This window comes from Xenopus laevis, chromosome 8L (assembly GCF_017654675.1).
Source record: "Xenopus laevis strain J_2021 chromosome 8L, Xenopus_laevis_v10.1, whole genome shotgun sequence".
Lineage (NCBI taxonomy): Eukaryota > Metazoa > Chordata > Amphibia > Anura > Pipidae > Xenopus > Xenopus laevis.
Genome location: NC_054385.1, coordinates 1,144,899 through 1,161,851, shown reverse-complemented (window position 1 = coordinate 1,161,851; position 16,953 = coordinate 1,144,899). Strand labels below are relative to the sequence as shown.

At 48.1% G+C, this 16,953-nt stretch overlaps 2 protein-coding genes across 4 annotated transcripts; both read left to right on the top strand.

The window, feature by feature from the left end:
• Positions 1 to 4,876: 4,876 nt before the first annotated feature.
• On the top strand, positions 4,877 to 10,062 carry cfp.L (complement factor properdin L homeolog; the record flags this gene model as incomplete). Its single annotated transcript, NM_001093566.1, is given in 9 exon segments — positions 4,877 to 4,967; positions 5,182 to 5,332; positions 6,361 to 6,515; positions 6,808 to 6,978; positions 7,098 to 7,295; positions 8,808 to 8,981; positions 9,059 to 9,247; positions 9,325 to 9,433; positions 9,528 to 10,062. Coding segments are annotated over 9 exon segments (1,344 nt in total). The 3' UTR covers positions 9,667 to 10,062.
• Positions 10,063 to 11,685: 1,623 nt separating this feature from the next.
• LOC108698107 (properdin) lies at positions 11,686 to 16,234 on the top strand. 3 transcript variants are annotated; one of them, XM_018229356.2, is made up of 9 exons: positions 11,686 to 11,819; positions 11,961 to 12,111; positions 12,207 to 12,361; positions 12,613 to 12,783; positions 13,269 to 13,466; positions 14,248 to 14,421; positions 14,688 to 14,876; positions 15,829 to 15,937; positions 16,056 to 16,234. In XM_018229356.2, the coding sequence occupies exons 1-9, from the start codon at positions 11,753 to 11,755 to the stop codon at positions 16,192 to 16,194; spliced, it is 1,353 nt and encodes a 450-aa protein (XP_018084845.1). In that variant the 5' UTR covers positions 11,686 to 11,752; the 3' UTR covers positions 16,195 to 16,234. The 3 variants fall into 3 exon arrangements, with proteins under 3 accessions (XP_018084845.1, XP_018084846.1, XP_018084847.1); XM_018229357.2 differs by lacking the exon at positions 12,613 to 12,783; XM_018229358.2 differs by lacking the exon at positions 14,248 to 14,421.
• The last annotated feature ends 719 nt before the right edge of the window (positions 16,235 to 16,953 follow it).

Genomic DNA, 16,953 nt, shown 5'->3' with positions numbered 1-16,953 from the left:
CCCATTAGTTCCCAGACCAAATAGGGCAAATCAGCTGCTGCTACTGACCACCTGACAGCGACCCCAGGGTCCCCTTGCTTTTGTGGGTGCACATAAGATTCATAAAGAGGAGAGGGGGGACAGGATCAGGATTCATAAAGAGTAGAAGGGGGGGACAGGATCAGGATTCATAAAAAGAAGAGGGGGGACAGGGATCAGGATTCATAAAGAGGAGAGGGGGCACAGGATCAGGATTCATAAAGAGAAGAAGGGGTACAGGATCAGGATTCATAAAGAGGAGAGTGGGTACAGGATCAGGATTCATAAAGAGAAGAGGGGGGACAGGGATCAGGATTCATAAAGAGAAGAGGGGGGACAGGGATCAGGATTCCTAAAGAGAAGAGGGGGCACAGGATCAGGATTCATAAAGAGAAGAGGGGGGGACAGGGATCAGGATTCATAAAGAGAAGAGGGGGGACAGGGATCAGGATTCATAAAGAGAAGAGGGGGCACAGGATCAGGATTCATAAAGAGAAGAAGGGGTACAGGATCAGGGTTCATAAAGAGGAGAGGGGGTACAGGATCAGGATTCATAAAGAGAAGAGGGGGGGACAGGGATCAGGATTCATAAAGAGAAGAGGGGGGACAGGGATCAGGATTCATAAAGAGAAGAGGGGGCACAGGATCAGGATTCATAAAGAGAAGAAGGGGTACAGGGATCAGGATTCATAAAGAGGAGAGGGGGTACAGGATCAGGATTCATAAAGAGGAGAGGGGGTACAGGATCAGGATTCATAAAGAGAAGAGGGGGGGGACAGGGATCAGGATTCATAAAGAGGAGAGGGGCACAGGATCAGGATTCATAAAGAGGAGAGGGGAACAGGATCAGGATTCATTAAAAGAAGAGGGGGGACAGGATCAGGATTCATTAAGAGAAGAGGGTGAACAGGATCAGGATAAAGAGAAGAGGGGGCACAAGATCAGGATTCATAAAGAGAAGAAGGGGTACAGGATCAGGATTCATAAAGAGGAGAGGGGGTACATGATCAGGATTCATAAAGAGAAGAGGGGGGGACAGGGATCAGGATTCATAAAGAGGAGAGGGGCACAGGATCAGGATTCATTAAGAGAAGAGGGTGAACAGGATCAGGATAAAGAGAAGAGGGGGCACAGGATCAGGATTCATAAAGAGAAGAAGGGGTACAGGATCAGGATTCATAAAGAGGAGAGGGGGTACAGGATCAGAATTCATAAAGAGGAGAGGGGCACAGGATCAGGATTCATTAAAAGAAGAGGGGGGACCGGATCAGGATTCATTAAGAGAAGAGGGGGGACAGGATCAGGCTAAAGAGAAGAAGGGGTACAGGATCAGGATTCATGAAGAGGAATGGGGGTACAGGATCAGGATTCATTAAGAGAAGAAGGGGCACAGGATCAGGATTCATAAAGAGAAGAAGGGGCACAGGATCAGGATTCATAAAGAGAAGAGGGGGACAGGGATCAGGATTCATAAAGAGGAGAGGGGCACAGGATCAGGATTCATAAAGAGAAGAGGGGGGACAGGATCAGGATTCATTAAGAGAAGAGGGGGGACAGGATCAGGATAAAGAGAAGAGGGGGGACAGGATCAGGATAAAGAGAAGAGGGGTGCAGGGGTTAGAATAGGTAGTTGATACAATGCAGTTTCTGTATGATGATTGTGTTGCACTGGCAGGAATACATACAATACGAGGCTACAATGGAGAGTTCATAGCATCGCTAGACATCAAAGAGGGAGTCATAAAATCCAAATAGTTTTTTCCCCAAACAACAGTCACATAACTATGTGACCCTTTGGATGCCCATATAGACCAGCCGGCCAATCAGTGTCCAGCAGCCTCCTGCCAATCTGAGCAGTAGTACTACAACTCCCAGGATACAGTGATGTGTCTCGCCCCAATCACAGCGAGAGACACATCAGATCTCCTCCTATCCACCTGGTAACAGCTGACAGTCTCTTTGCAATATTACCATAGGAGGAGGCAGTGGCCAATGAGGGATGAGCTGTGTTGTGTAGGTCTGTCTCTATGTGAGAAGTGCAGGACCCAGTGATACGAGACACCCCAAGAATGGGTGCACTCTGCATACTAACTGGGGTCCCTGCTTCTCTCCCTGCAATATATCATAATAGTCCAGATACACATATGGGGGGGGGACCTTTCCCATTGTGCTGATAACTAACCTGCACCCAATATTAGTCAACTTGGGGCTCACACTCCCCACATCCTGCCTGTAAGCTCTTGTACACTACAGGGTGTCCTATTGTACCCCGACTGCAAAGCCTTGGCTCTTATTGTACCCTGAGTGCAAATCACAGATATAGGGGCTCATCATATTCTTTATACTTGGTGCAGCTCACTCCATTATTGGGGCGGGGGTATATTTAGGGCAGTTTTGGGGGGCGGCAGAATATTTAGGGCATTTTGGGGGGCAGCAGTATATTTAGGGCAGTTTTGGGGGGGCGGCAGTATATTTAGGGCAGTTTGGGGGGGCGGCAGTATATTTAGGGCAGTTTTGGGGGCGGCAGTATATTTAGGGCATTTTGGGGGCGGCAGTATATTTAGGGCAGTTTGGGGGGGGCGGCAGTATATTTAGGGCATTTTGGGGGGCGGCAGTATATTTAGGGCATTTTGGGGGGTGGCAGTATATTTAGGGCAGTTTTGGGGGGGCGGCAGTATATTTAGGGCAGTTTTGGGGGGGGCGGTAGTATATTTAGGGCAGTTTTAGGGGGGCTGCAGTATTTTTAGGGCAGTTTGGGGGGGCGGCAGTATATTAGGGCAGTTTTGGGGGGGGTGGCAGTATATTTAGGGCAGTTTGGGGGGGTGGCAGTATATTTAGGGCAGTTTTGGGGGGCGGCAGTATATTTAGGGCATTTTGGGGGGCGGCAGTATATTTAGGGCAGTTTTGGGGGCGGCAGTATATTTAGGGCAGTTTTGGGGGCGGCAGTATATTTAGGGCTTTTTGGGGGGCGGCAGTATATTAAGGGCATTTTGGGGGGCGGCAGTATATTTAGGGCAGTTTGGGGGGGCGGCAGTATATTTAGGGCAGTTTTGGGGGGCGGCAGTATATTTAGGGCATTTTGGGGGGCGGCAGTATATTTAGGGCAGTTTTGGGGGGCGGCAGTATATTTAGGGCATTTTGGGGGGCGGCAGTATATTTTGGGGGGTGGCAGTATATTTAGGGCAGTTTTGGGGGGGCGGCAGTATATTTAGGGCAGTTTTGGGGGGCGGCAGTATATTTAGGGCAGTTTTAGGGGGGCTGCAGTATATTTAGGGCAGTTTGGGGGGGCGGCAGTATATTTAGGCCAGTTTTGGGGGGTGGCAGTATATTTAGGGCATTTTGGGGGGGCGGCAGTATATTTAGGGCAGTTTTGGGGGGCGGCAGTATATTTATGGCATTTTGGGGGCGGCAGTATATTTAGGGCAGTTTTGGGGGCGGCAGTATATTTAGGGCAGTTTTGGGGCGGCAGTATATTTAGGGCAGTTTTGGGGGCGGCAGTATATTTAGGGCAGTTTTGGGGGGTGGCAGTATATTTAGGGCAGTTTTGGGGGGGCGGCAGTATATTTAGGGCAGTTTTGGGGGTGTGGCAGTTTGGGGGAATATCCATTTCTGTAGCGCAGGTGAGTGGCAGTGGCTGGCCAGTTATAGTGAGTGAGCTGACAGAATTGTGACTGGAGGGTGAAACATTAACCCCCGTGCTACTGACTGACCCCGACTCTTTCCCGCAACCTCCTCCTTATCCCCCCTTTATCTCTCCCAATATCAACAGTCACCCTGAGCCAAGAATGTCAGGAAGTTGCACAAGATCAATTCTGTAGAATTCTGCAGCTCTGATTGTAGCCAAATACTTTATTTATATATATATATATATCTATTTCCTTCTATTTATTTAATATAGCAGGTTCAGTGAGTCATGTGACAGAGATGACATCACTAAGCGTCTATTATATACAGTATATATATATATATATATATATATATATATATATATATATATATATATATATATATATGAATTTTTCCTTATGAACATTTGCACTGCTATGGAATGCTGCTGTTTCATTGGTCAGATAGGTAGGCGGGACTATAGCCAGTATTACCTGGGAAGCCAATCAGATTTGCAGGTAAATAGACCATATAAGCAGGGAACCCCCACATACTGTATATTGTGCTCCCCTGTATTCTCTTGTAGTTTTATTGGTCAGAGGGGCAGGCGTGTGATTTGGGGGGTAAGGGAAAGGTGTTGTTGTACCCCACCTGAGATAAGTGCCGTGGTGCTGCCATGTTGCTTTGCTCTGCAGCACTAAAATGGGAACATCCCCCCAAAAACAGCAGCACCAATCAGCTGATCAGGGGGCAGAATCCTCCCAGTGCCAATGAGAATATTTGCTCTTTAAATATATTTATCTTTCTGTGGATTAATCGTATACATCCGGAGCTGCTGGATGTGTGGCCCTTTGTTTGAGTTCTCTCTTTATCACTTTAATCCCCTCTTCCTGTAACCTTCTGCAGCCCTGCCCCCAACAGCCAAACCTGTGCATGTAGTAGAACTACAACTCTGCTTCTTCATCTGAGAGTCTTTCCTAGTCTCTGGGGTCTGTTTAGAGATAGGGGCCTATTAAATATGTCACGTCTATATCTGTGTATTATATTTCAGCTTTAGTTACCCTTTAATTTCCTCTGTATCTCTGTACAGCCCCCCCCCCCACCTGCAATAGGGACATTTCAACATTCTACATGGGTGGGGGGTGCTTGTGTGTTTTCTCCAAAAAGGGAGGGTCCAATCACAAAAGGGGTGGAATTTCGGAGACTTATTCACAGGAGCAGAAGTGAAAGTCTCATTGTGGGGCAGAGACAGGGACTTGTTTCTCTCCGTTCCCCCCAGGCCAAAATGTCCGTCGTGCGTGTAGCTCTGCTGTTGGCTCTCGGGGCCCTCCTGCCATTCTCAGGTGAGTGTTTTGCCTTTGCCCAGGTGTGTGGGGCTCAGGGGTCCTACAGGTGTGGGACGGATGATTGCTGGGGGGATGATTGCTGGGGGTGTGACTGCACAAGACTCTTGGGGGAATGTTTGGGTGATTGGGGGACACAGAGAGTGACTAATGCCACATTGTTTCCCTAGTCCCTACTTTGGGCTGTATATAAAGTGGCTTCTTTTCCCCCCAGTGTCGGAGGAAGTTGTGTGTTACAGTGACTTTGACGAGAGGTCGGGGGGCTGCACTCAGTACCTCGGGGAAGGGGTGAGTGAGGGCGACTGCTGCCTGAATATCAAGTACAGCTTCAAGCGGGACCCCGGGGCCCCCTGCGAGTCCTGCCGGTAAGAGAGGGGCATTCTGGGAGTTGGGTACAACATGCACATAAATGGGCAGATTTACAAAATTGACCCCATCCTAATTTTATTCACAAAGGTCCCTGCACCTATGTGCCCCCCTGGATGGTCTCCATGTCCAGAGAGGTCCTTCCCCCAGTTGGTCTCCACCTCCATTACGGTGGCTCTTACCTTAAATGGTCTCCATTTCTATGGCCATTAGATTGGTCCTTACCGTGGATGGTTTCCATGTCCAGTAGGAAGGTCCTTACCTTATGGATGGTCTCCATGTCCAGTAGGAAGGTCCTTACCTTGGATGGTCTCCATGTCCATTTGTACATCTCCAGTAGGGAGGTCTCTCATCCAACTCTGTCACAGCTCAAGGTGAATATAGACTAGAACAATGGTTCCTAAACTGGGGAGTCGGTCCCTCAAATCTGTGCCCTAATAATATAGGACACTTACTGCTTGTTTGGAGCAGAGGATCCTTAGGGGAGGGGGGTGGTCACTCATGCGTATTGTCGGTTTGTTAGTGATGAAAGGGTTATCTTGCTCCTGGCATGGGGCCCCTGCTATTTATGTGACCCACAGGGATGATTAATAATGAGCTGCAGGCAGATAAAGGAACTGATCTCTGTGACTGAGTGGCCCTTGAGTGATGGAGACAGGGCCATTGTTTTACCACAACAGGGCCCCAAACCATTGTCACCAGGAGTGTGAGCTGGATATGGGCACATAAGCTACAGACCTCTGGCTTCAGCCTATTGTGTGTAACCTTTGCACCATGTCTCCCTTTGCTCATTATCCTATCCAGGAAATGACTAGAATGACTGCAGTAAAGTCACATCCCTATTGGATAATATCCTCTAGGTCTGTAGTGTGTATTCCCTATGCTGCAGTGTATGAGACCAGCAATCGTCAGGCCCTCACCCCAGAAACTGACACCAGGGATATGAAATAACCCCATGACTCAAGAACAGATGTACTTGTACACTGGTAACACCCCATGCACTTTAAAGACCTTCTGTCTCTTCCAGTCCTGCGGAATGGAGCGAATGGAGCCTCTGGAGCCCTTGTACTGTGTCCTGTCTGGATGGGGTTCAGAGAAGAGATAGGGTCTGCACAGGTCAAGGGGACTGCCAGGGTAACAAGGTGGAGGTCAGAGCCTGTTCCCTGCAGAACTGCTGCCCAGGTAAGTATTGGGGGTCAGAGGGTAGGAGTGTGAGTAAAGGTGAGTAAGGGTAGAACTGTGAGTAAGGGTAGAGTAAGGGTAGGAGTGTGAGTAAAGGTGAGTAAGGGTAGAGTAAGGGTAGGAGTGTGAGTGAAGGTGAGGAAGGATAGGAGTGTGAGTAAAGGGAAGTGAGTGAGGGAAGGAGGTTGAGGGACCCTGGTTGAATGTCAGACTTGCAGTTTAGCACAGAGACCACTCAGTATTTTGCCCCTGTTCATGTGACCCCCACTAACCAGAAGGTTGTGCTCCTCAGAGACTGGAGGTTGGTCTTCATGGTCCGCATGGACGGTGTGTTCCGTGACCTGCGCAGAGGGAACACAGCAGAGAACCCGCAAATGCGACAGCCCAAGCCCTCAGTGCGGCGGATCCTGTGCTGGGAGTTCAGTGGAAAAGGTTAATTGTAACACCCAGCAGGTTTGCCCCAGTAAGTGCAGCTTTCCTGGGGCCAGGGAGGGGCATTGAGTGGGAGAACTGCAGGGCCAATAATGTAGGGGGAAGGGTTACATTTCAGGATGAATGACTTTTTTGGACTTTTTCTTGCAGCACACGGGGCCTGGGGCAATTGGGGTCTGTGGGGTCAATGCTCTGAATCCTGCACAACGGAAGGTTCCGGAATTTTCCCTGTTCAAACTCGCCAGCGCCAGTGCAACAACCCGTCACCCTCCCTCGTGCCACCAGGAAGGCCGTGTGGCCAGGAATCCCGACAAGTCCAAGACTGCACCTCTCTGCCCTTCTGCCCAGGTGGGGAGCTCACCTGTCTGCTCTGGGAAACACCCCAATTGTGACATCATCCCTGATACACCTTCTTATTTATCTATTCCTCCATCACACGGATCAGCCCAAAAAAGCCCTGTCCATCCATTTCTGCCACTGTTATTTGCCCCTCTGGGGGTGATCCGTGACTACAACCAGGAGAGCCAGGTGTAGAGGGTCACCATGAAAGTCCAAGGGGCTCAATGTCTGTTCGGGCTCACCAATATTTTAATGCTGTATATGGATGCCAGGGGTTGTATATGGATGCCCTAATTGTATATGGATGTTGGGGGTTGTATATGGATGCCCTAATTGTATATGGATGTTGGGGGTTGTATATGGGTGCTGGGAGCTGTATATGGATGCTGGGAGCTGTATATGGATGCATGGGGTTGTATATGGATGCTGCGGGTTGTATATGGATGCCGGGGGCTGTATATGGATGCCCTAATTGTATATATGGATGTTGGGGGTTGTATATGGATGCTGGGAGCTGTATATGGATGCTGGGAGCTGTATATGGATGCTGGGAGCTGTATATGGATGCTGGGAGCTGTATATGGATGCTGGGGGTTGTATATGGAAGGCCCTTCTCCTGGATAAGTGAATCCAATGAGACCCCAAGCAGATACCCAGAGAAGTCTGAACTTCAGGCTCCTGGGCTGTTCTCTTTCCCATGGCCAGACAGGAATTTGTGTCGAGTGTAGATTATTATTATTAACATGTATTTATATAGTGCCAACATTTTGCGTAGCACTGTAAAGTAAATGTGATTATACAACTAAATCACATGAATTATATACATATGATCACGATCAATACAAAAGGTGAGGAAGGCCCTATGCAGAAAGAGCTTACAGTCTAAAGGGAAGGGAGTAATACACAAGGTGTGGGAGTGGGCAAGATCAGATTAAGTGGGTGAGAAATGTGGTACTGTATGTGGTGTTGTGTTTGGTAGTTAAGCAGAGTGAGGGGAGACTTCTCGAAAGAAGTGCGTTTTCAGAGATTTCTTGAAAGCAGAAAGGTTGGGAGAAAGTCGGACAGACTGTGGGAGACAGTTCCAGAGGAGGGGTGCAGCCCTTGCAAAGTCTTGAATGTGAGCATGTGATGAGGTAATGAGAGAAGAGTTGAGTAGCAGGTCAGTAGAGGAGCATAGTATGTGGTTGGGTATATAGAGATGGGTTCAGAGACGTAGGGTTGGGCAGAGTTATGAAGTGCTTTGAATGTACGGGGATTACCTGGCATCTTGCCTGTAAAATCAATTCAAGTTTAATAATGGTCAGTTGGGAGGCCACAATTGCACGGTTATGATTGTGACATCACTCATAATTGTACAGACCATTTCATTTTAATCTGTAGGGGTTAAATTCATGGGTCTCCAGCCAGGATCCAGCAGCCTCTTATTTTGCAGGGTAAATTTACATGCAGTGGGCTGCTGATGGGACACCCCAATAATAAAATACCCCCCCCAAGTTCTGATCTTTTCTTGTTTCTCTGCAGTTGCTGGAGGTTGGGGGGCCTGGCAGCCAGACTCTGAATGTTCGGTCACGTGCGGCATTGGACGGATCAGAGAAAAGCGGCTCTGTGATTCCCCGGCCCCCAAATATGGTGGGAGACATTGTGAGGGATCCAACACCCGGCAATTTATGTGCAATACAAAGGTGGGCTGTCCAGGTAAGTGGGTGCCAGCGTGTTTTGGGTGGCAGTGGGTGCCCTCCTCATTGCCTGCCTTGACTTCTCCCTCCTTCCAGTCGATGGGAAGTGGAGCCAGTGGCAGCCTTGGAGCCCGTGTGCCCGTCTGCAGGAGAATATAGCGTGCTCCACCAAAGTGGGGACCCAGAACAGGAAACGGGAGTGCGAAGGAGAGAAATACGGGGGGAAATGGTGCGAGTCCCACCACAGGGAGAGCCGCAATTGTTACAACGTGGACGGGTGTTCCTGTGAGTCATTTCTCCTTTAATCACACCCTTCACTAATTTGCACATTTCACTAATTTGCACGTTTGTTTGTGCCACAGTGGATGAAAAGTGGTCAGAGTGGGGCGAGTGGGGCCTGTGCTCCCCTCCTTGTGGCAAATCAGAGAGAACAAGAGAAAGGGTGTGCCAGCCGGTGTACCCCGACTACCCGTAAGTACCGCCCCACTAGCCATGAGTGTGAGTATTAGTGAGCTCCAACTGCCGCCTCTTGGCTGCCACACCACTGTCTCTACTCTCTCCCTAGGGAGACCACCCTCACTCAGACGGGCAAGTTAGTGGACGTGTTTTTCTCTGGGACCCCCCGAGTGCGATGTGACCCCATCAACAAGCAGACCAAGAAGGTGGAGGAGAAGGAGGAGTGTAAGAATGTGATTGAGTGCTAACTGGCCCGGGACCACCCTTGCACCCTGCCCTCACCCAGCAAGAGGAGAAATATGGTGGGGGACAATGGACTCTGGGATATTGAACTCTTTTTGCCCCCCACCCTGGCACTGTTAATAAATCCCCCCAGCTGCTGATTGGTGCTTATGAGTGCAGAGCAGTAGGAAAGAGAATGCCATGACTTCATAGGTTTATGTGACATCATAATGTGGGTGGGGAGAGTGTGACCTCACATCTTTGTTCCATCTCATCACCATGAAGCTACCTATTGCCTGGGGTGGGGGGAGCAACTGTTCAGCACCCCTCAATTGCTCTATGTTACTGGGGAAGGGGTCACTGATTTGGTCACAACTATATGAGAAATCACTTACTGTAATAAACATCTCATTTGCATTTTATACTTGATATCAGTAGTAGAGTTTGTACTGGGGGAGGCCATTGCTGGGATTAGCCAATGAGATTCTCTCTTTAATGCACCGTATCAAGCTATAATGCCCCAGCCATTTCATCACTACAACTCCCCCCATGGATACATGTTTTGGGGCCCTAGTTTGTCCCCAAGTTAGTTGAATGGGGATATTTACCCTTCCCCAAAGTATGTGTGAACATTAAAGGAGAAGGAAACCCTGTGAGAGTGGGGGTTCTATGGAAATGAAACCTAAATGTATTATCATTCTGTTACATATGCCCCCCAAAAACTTCCATACTGATTTGCACCCCCTTTTCTGTTGGGCCCTGAAATACTTAAAGAGTTTTATTTACAGGTGTAACTTCAATTTGGCTTAAAAAGGCAAATACCAACTAGAGGGTGGAACATGGGCTACACTGGACTCCTTATACACATGATGGGCTTTCTCTAGATGGAAAGATCATGTGAGGGTATTGTTGAACTACACCTCAGTACTGTCAACAGTATAAGCTAATAGAAAGTGGACCCCAGGAGTTCTTTGCCACAGGGTTGGGAATACTCACAATACACAAAATAGTTGAATAATGACAGGTACAATGAAAGATGTAGGAGACACAACATAAATGGCACAGCTGAAGGAATAGCACGGGGAGTTGAAGTTACACCTTCCAGGGTGTCAGTACCTCATGAAGGCCGGACCTTACAACAGATGTGGAACAGGGACAGAACAATAACCTGATTCCCCTGTCAGTACTGTGGTCCCTTCACTACATGCAGCAGAGCCTGGTGGAGCTGAAAGCTGCTCTTACTAACTAATACTCACTGACTCCCTCTCTCTAGATTGTGCTATAACAGTGACTGTCCTGCACACTAGCTTCATCTCACTCATGGGGTACTTGTACACCGACTTCTCTAAAGGAGTTGTTCCTTTAGGGACTAATACTTCTGGGCCCTTGTTGACTCTATGTCTCAATGGAACCTCCACCCAGATCAACTGGAGGAGCTCCCCCTGCAAAGTTCTATGTTACACTGGTGCAAGATATGGGCATCAACCTGAGCCAATGAACTGGGGATGTAAATAAGAACTAATTAGTTACACAGGGTTTAACCCAGCGGAAATGAGGCACTGGTAGAGAAGGAAGCCATAGGGGCCATTAACAATGGTAAGTACAGCTATACAGCATATTATATGTTTATAATACACAAAAGCCATGAATATCTTGTAAATTATATCCTTATAAACGGTGAGTAGTGATGTCATCAGTTATAAACGGTGAGTAGTGATGTAATTTCTGTCACACGACTCACTAAAATTTGTGTATTATAATTAATAAAGTACCCCCAGTTGTAAAATATGAGGATATTATAAGTTACCTCGGAGTTCCATGACCTGTATAAAAACACTATATATATATATATATATAAATCTGTGTGTCTCTCTCTTCTCCTGGGTTGCACCATTGTGTTTATCACTGTTGCAACTTCCTCCATTGTGCTGGCTCAGCTTCCCCCCAAAATCACCTGCTCCTCCCACAAACTGCTAACCTTGCACATTGTGCATGGGGGTTGCAGGGGGGGTGTATTTCAGAAGAAGCAGGGGGGGGGTATTTCAGCAGAAGCAGAGGGAAGTGAGAGTCACAAACATTGGCGTCACTCAGGGGAGAAGGAACTGTTGCACTATGGCAGCTCCGTTCTCACTGCTCTGGCTGTTGGCTGTGGGGGGGTACGTGTCCCTGCTGCTCTCAGGTGAGATTTTATAAGGAATTGGGGGCAAAGACATTGAGTGAAACTAATGTATGGCATGAGTGTGGCATTTGTAGTGCTCTGGGCCACGAGGAAGAGGATGGGCAGAGCCAGGTTATTATTCTGTTGCTTTATTTCCTCCAGTGTCTGAGGGAGTCGTGTGTTACAGTGACTTTGACGAGAGGTCAGGGGGCTGCACTCAGTACCTCGGGGAAGGGGTGAGCGAGGGCGACTGCTGCCTGAATATCAAGTACAGCTTCAAGCGGGACCCCGGGGCCCCCTGCGAGTCCTGCCGGTGAGAGAGGGGCATTCTGGGAGTTCTGTATGTTTCCCTGTGCAGGAGGCAGCAATCTGTATGGCAACCCCACCTTGTCTCTCCTTCCCTTTCAGTGCCGCTACATGGAGTGTCTGGAGTGAGTGGGGCCCCTGCAGCGTCTCCTGCTTGGAAGGGGTTGAGAGTCGGAGCCGGTTCTGTACCAGACAGGAGGGGTGCAAAGGAGAAAGGATCCAAATGAGGGCCTGCTCCTATCAGGACTGCTGCCCCCGTAAGTATTACCCCACATGCCCTCATCTTCTGTGTTTATTTGCCCTTTAACTCATTTAGCCACAATTACCCCATAAACCCCTTGGTACCTGGTACATTGTACCCCAAGTTGGCAAGCAGAAGTCCCCATATGCCAAGGTGATGACACAGAGCAAGATGGCAGCCATGATACCCCAAGATGGCTGGGAATTGTGGGCTCCTTGCAGTCAGTTTTGGGGTGACTCTTTTGTAACAGCTGTTGCTTCTCTTTAGAGAGTGGACGTTGGGGGGAATGGTCTCTATGGTCTCCGTGTTCCGTAACATGCGCAAGAGGAAGACGACAGAGAATGCGACAGTGCAATAACCCTGCACCCCTTTGCGGGGGATCCTGTGCTGGGAGTTCTGCAGACTTAGATGACTGTGACACCCAGCAAGTTTGCCCCAGTAAGTGGGTTCAGGGGTGTGAGGGGCAGGGCACAGGCCCCCAGAGGGGGGAGGGGTAAAATGCCATAGACAAATCCTTTGTATTGGACCTATGGGGGGGGCTGTAGGAACTTTGTGCTGTAGGAAATGCTTTGAATCTCAGACATCTGAATGATGCCCCTGCTCTAGTACTTACCCAGGTACTGACCTCTAACTCTCTCTACTTCCTGTTCTGGGGCTGCTCTCTTTCCATGGTCAGATCCATTCCTCTGAATCTCTTTCCCCCATGATTTACCCACTTCTAAATCTCTCTAACTCCTGCTCCTGGGTTGCTCTCTTTCCCATGACCATGGAGAAACCTCGCCCTGGAAAAGTCACCCCGGTACTGACCCAGTTATTTACTTCCTGCTGTTGGGCTGCTCTCTTTCCCATGGTCCATATAACATTCTTACAAGCAGAGGATGGCTTGGCTGAGCCCACAAATTTGACACTAATGTTCTTTCCAGCACATGGAGCCTGGGGAAGTTGGGGTCCTTGGAATGACTGTTCAGCAAGCTGTATAAAGGAAGATTCCAGAAATGTTCCTGTTCAGTCTCGACTGCGAATCTGTAACAAGCCAACCCCTTCCAGTGACCCCCCAGGAAGGCTGTGCGAGGGGACATCAGAGGAAAGGAGGGACTGCAACTCTCTGCCGACCTGCCCAGGTGGGATGTGGGTTTAAGAGGGAGGTGAACTGCACAAACCTACTGCTCATAATGAGATATCAGGGGTCTGAGTATCACTCATGTATTTTAAGGGATAATGTACCCCCTACTGTAAATGATAAGGATATTAGAAGTCACTGAGGGGTTGTTCTGTGACCATATAAAGGCACAAGGCTGCAGGCTGAGTTATACAGGGAACTCTGAGTATCACTCATGTATTATAAGGGATAATGTACCCCCTACTGTAAATTATAAGGATATTAGAAGTCACTGAGGGGTTGTTCTGTGACCATATAAAGACACAAGGCTGCAGGCTGAGTTATACAGGGAACTCTGAGTATCACTCATGTATTATAAGGGATAATGTACCCCCTACTGTAAATGATAAGGATATTAGAAGTCACTGAGGGGTTGTTCTGTGACCATATAAAGACACAAGGCTGCAGGCTGAGTTATACAGGGAACTCTCAGTATCACTCATGTATTATAAGGGATAATGTACCCCCTACTGTAAATGATAAGGATATTAGAAGTCACTGAGGGGTTGTTCTGTGACCATATAAAGGCACAAGGCTGCAGGCTGAGTTATACAGGGAACTCTGAGTATCACTCATGTATTATAAGGGATAATGTACCCCCTACTGTAAATGATAAGGATTTTAGAAGTCACTGAGGGGCTCATTTATTATAAGGGATAATGTACCCCCTACTGTAAATGACAAAAGAGAAATGTGTTGGTGAATAGAGAGGTGAGTAATGGTGTATTATCTGTCCCTGGCAGTACCTGGCAGTTGGGGTGCTTGGCAGTTGCCATCTCCATGCTCAGTTACCTGTGGGATTGGACTGGTGACAGAGGAGAGGGTCTGTGATAACCCGGCCCCCCGCCATGGGGGAAGATATTGTGAAGGAGCAGCGCGACGGGACACTATGTGCAAAATAGGAATTCCGTGCCCAGGTAGGTGTCAGCTGTACATGGGGGGTACACGTAGGATTTGTGTCATTCTGGGGTGTGGGGAGTCAGATTGGAAATAGGGTTGTGCAGCAGAAATGAACAATAAGGGCCAGAAAACACTCTCCTGTGCATTCCAGATGGTATCCAGGCATGAAAGCCATAGCAACATATGGCTCTTAATCACTGAACTGTAGAGAAAGACTAGAATTTGCAACACTGCTGACTGGAGAGACCTCAGCAAGCGACCACTTACCCTTTTCTTTTCCCAGTTAATGGAGTTTGGTCGGAGTGGTCTGAGTGGTCCGACTGCCTCCTTCTTGATACCAGAATCAAGTGTGATAACAAGGTGGGAGCTCAGAACCGCAAGCGCAGGTGCGAGGGGTCGGCGCATGGAGGGGACGACTGTGGCAGTAAATACAAGGAGAACCGATACTGCTACAACTTTAAGAGATGTCGCTGTGAGTACTTTCTCTCCTCATATGGTCCCCCTGGGGTAATACTGTGATAAGGGAACACTTCCTGGGTGTATAGGATCCTCCCCCTGGGCTAATACTCTGATGGGGAAATACTTCCTGTGTGTATAGGTTCCACCCCCTGGGGTAATACTGTGATAAGGGAACACTTCCTGGGTGTATAGGATCCTCCCCCTGGGCTAATACTCTGATGGGGAAATACTTCCTGTGTGTATAGGATGGGACAATACTATACACCCAGGCAGTATTATACACCTAGGCAGTATTTCCCCATCAGAGTATTACCCCAGGGGGAGGATCCTATACACCCAGGCAGTATTCCCCTATCACAGTATTATATAATTTTTTTCCCTGGCACTGCAATGCTGTGTTGGAATCTCTCCTGGCTCCTCCAGTGCCCAAGTATATGAGATGACTGGAGGACAGAATGAGATTGGCACATGGAACACATACTGGTACTGATTCTGGTACTGGCATTGATACTGGCACTGGTACTGATACTGATACTGGCACTGATACTGGCACTGATACTGGTACTGATACTGGTACTGATACTGGTACTAATACTTATACTGGTACTGATACTGATACTTATACTGGTACTGATAGTGGTACTGATACTGGTACTGGTACTGATACTGGTACTGGCACTGGTACTGATACTGGTACTGATAGTGGGACTGATACTGGGACTGATACTGGTACTGATACTGATAGTGGCACTTATACTGGTACTGATACAGGTACTGATACAGGTACTGATACTGGTACTGATACTGGTACTGATACAGGTACTGCTACTGGCACTGGTACTGATAGTGGCACTGGTACTGATACTGGCACTGATACTGATAGTGGCACTGCCATGCACATGACTTCACCAAAAGCAGAATAACCATGTGATATTGGCTGATCTGTGATTTTATTTTGCCCCCAGTGAATGGAAGTTGGTCGGAGTGGAGTGAGTGGGGTCTGTGCACCCCAACTTGTGGCCAATCAGAGAGAACAAGAGAAAGGCTGTGTCAACCAGTGTACCCCAACTATCCGTGAGTATTCATGGGTTGCCCCTCAATATCAGTATGAGTCTTGTGTCCCCTGGGGCCCCCACATGTTACTGTCTCATTCCCATTCTTGCCCTAATTGCCCCATGTGACTTCCCATCAGGAACACGACTGTCACACAGACCCAAAAGACGGTGGATGTTTTCCCCTGGGGGGTTCCCATTGGCAGATGTGAGGAGCTGAATGGGCAGTTACAGCGGGTGCCGGAGAAGAGAGAGTGCAAGAATGTGCCAAAGTGCTGACTTCTACTATTAAAGGCAAAATAAACCTTTTTTTTCTTTCTTTCATGTATAGTACAGTAGGTCTCACTGACCAATCAAATGATATATACATAACGTGGAGCAGTACATGTAGTAGCCATTATACCCTATGGAGCAAGCCACACACAGGAAACATTACATCTAAATGGGATGAACAGGACCCTGGGGCTCATTATAAGCAACTACAGTTGCCACCTCACCCCTTTAATACTAGCCACATAATGAATCCTCTTACTGCTTGGCTAATTAGGAATTATTGATATGCATGCTGCAGATTTAACTGATACACATGCAGCCATGCAACATTTGACATGCAGTATACGCATTTAATATGTGGCTGGTATTAAAGGAGTGAGGTGACAACTCAATTAGCAATTAGGGCAGCACCCCTGACCCCAGAGAAATGTGCTCCAGTGTGAGGAGCTTCCTCCCAAGAGGCCAAAAGTGGACTTTAAATCTCCTGTTCTACTTTTCCACCACATCTGTGTCTTAAATCTGCCCATCTGCATTAACCCTTTGTATCACTAACTCACCCCCACCACAAACAGTGTACATCAGATTTCAGTGGGAGATTAAATAAAGTCACCACTAGATGGCGATCTTGGTTTCTTTCTCTTTTGCTTAAACTGATTGATAATGCAATATGGCACCTCCCTCCTCCCATATGTATAAATACAAATATACAGAGAAGGAATGTTCTGGGCACACAATAAGCTATACCCACATACTGTACTGTCTAAG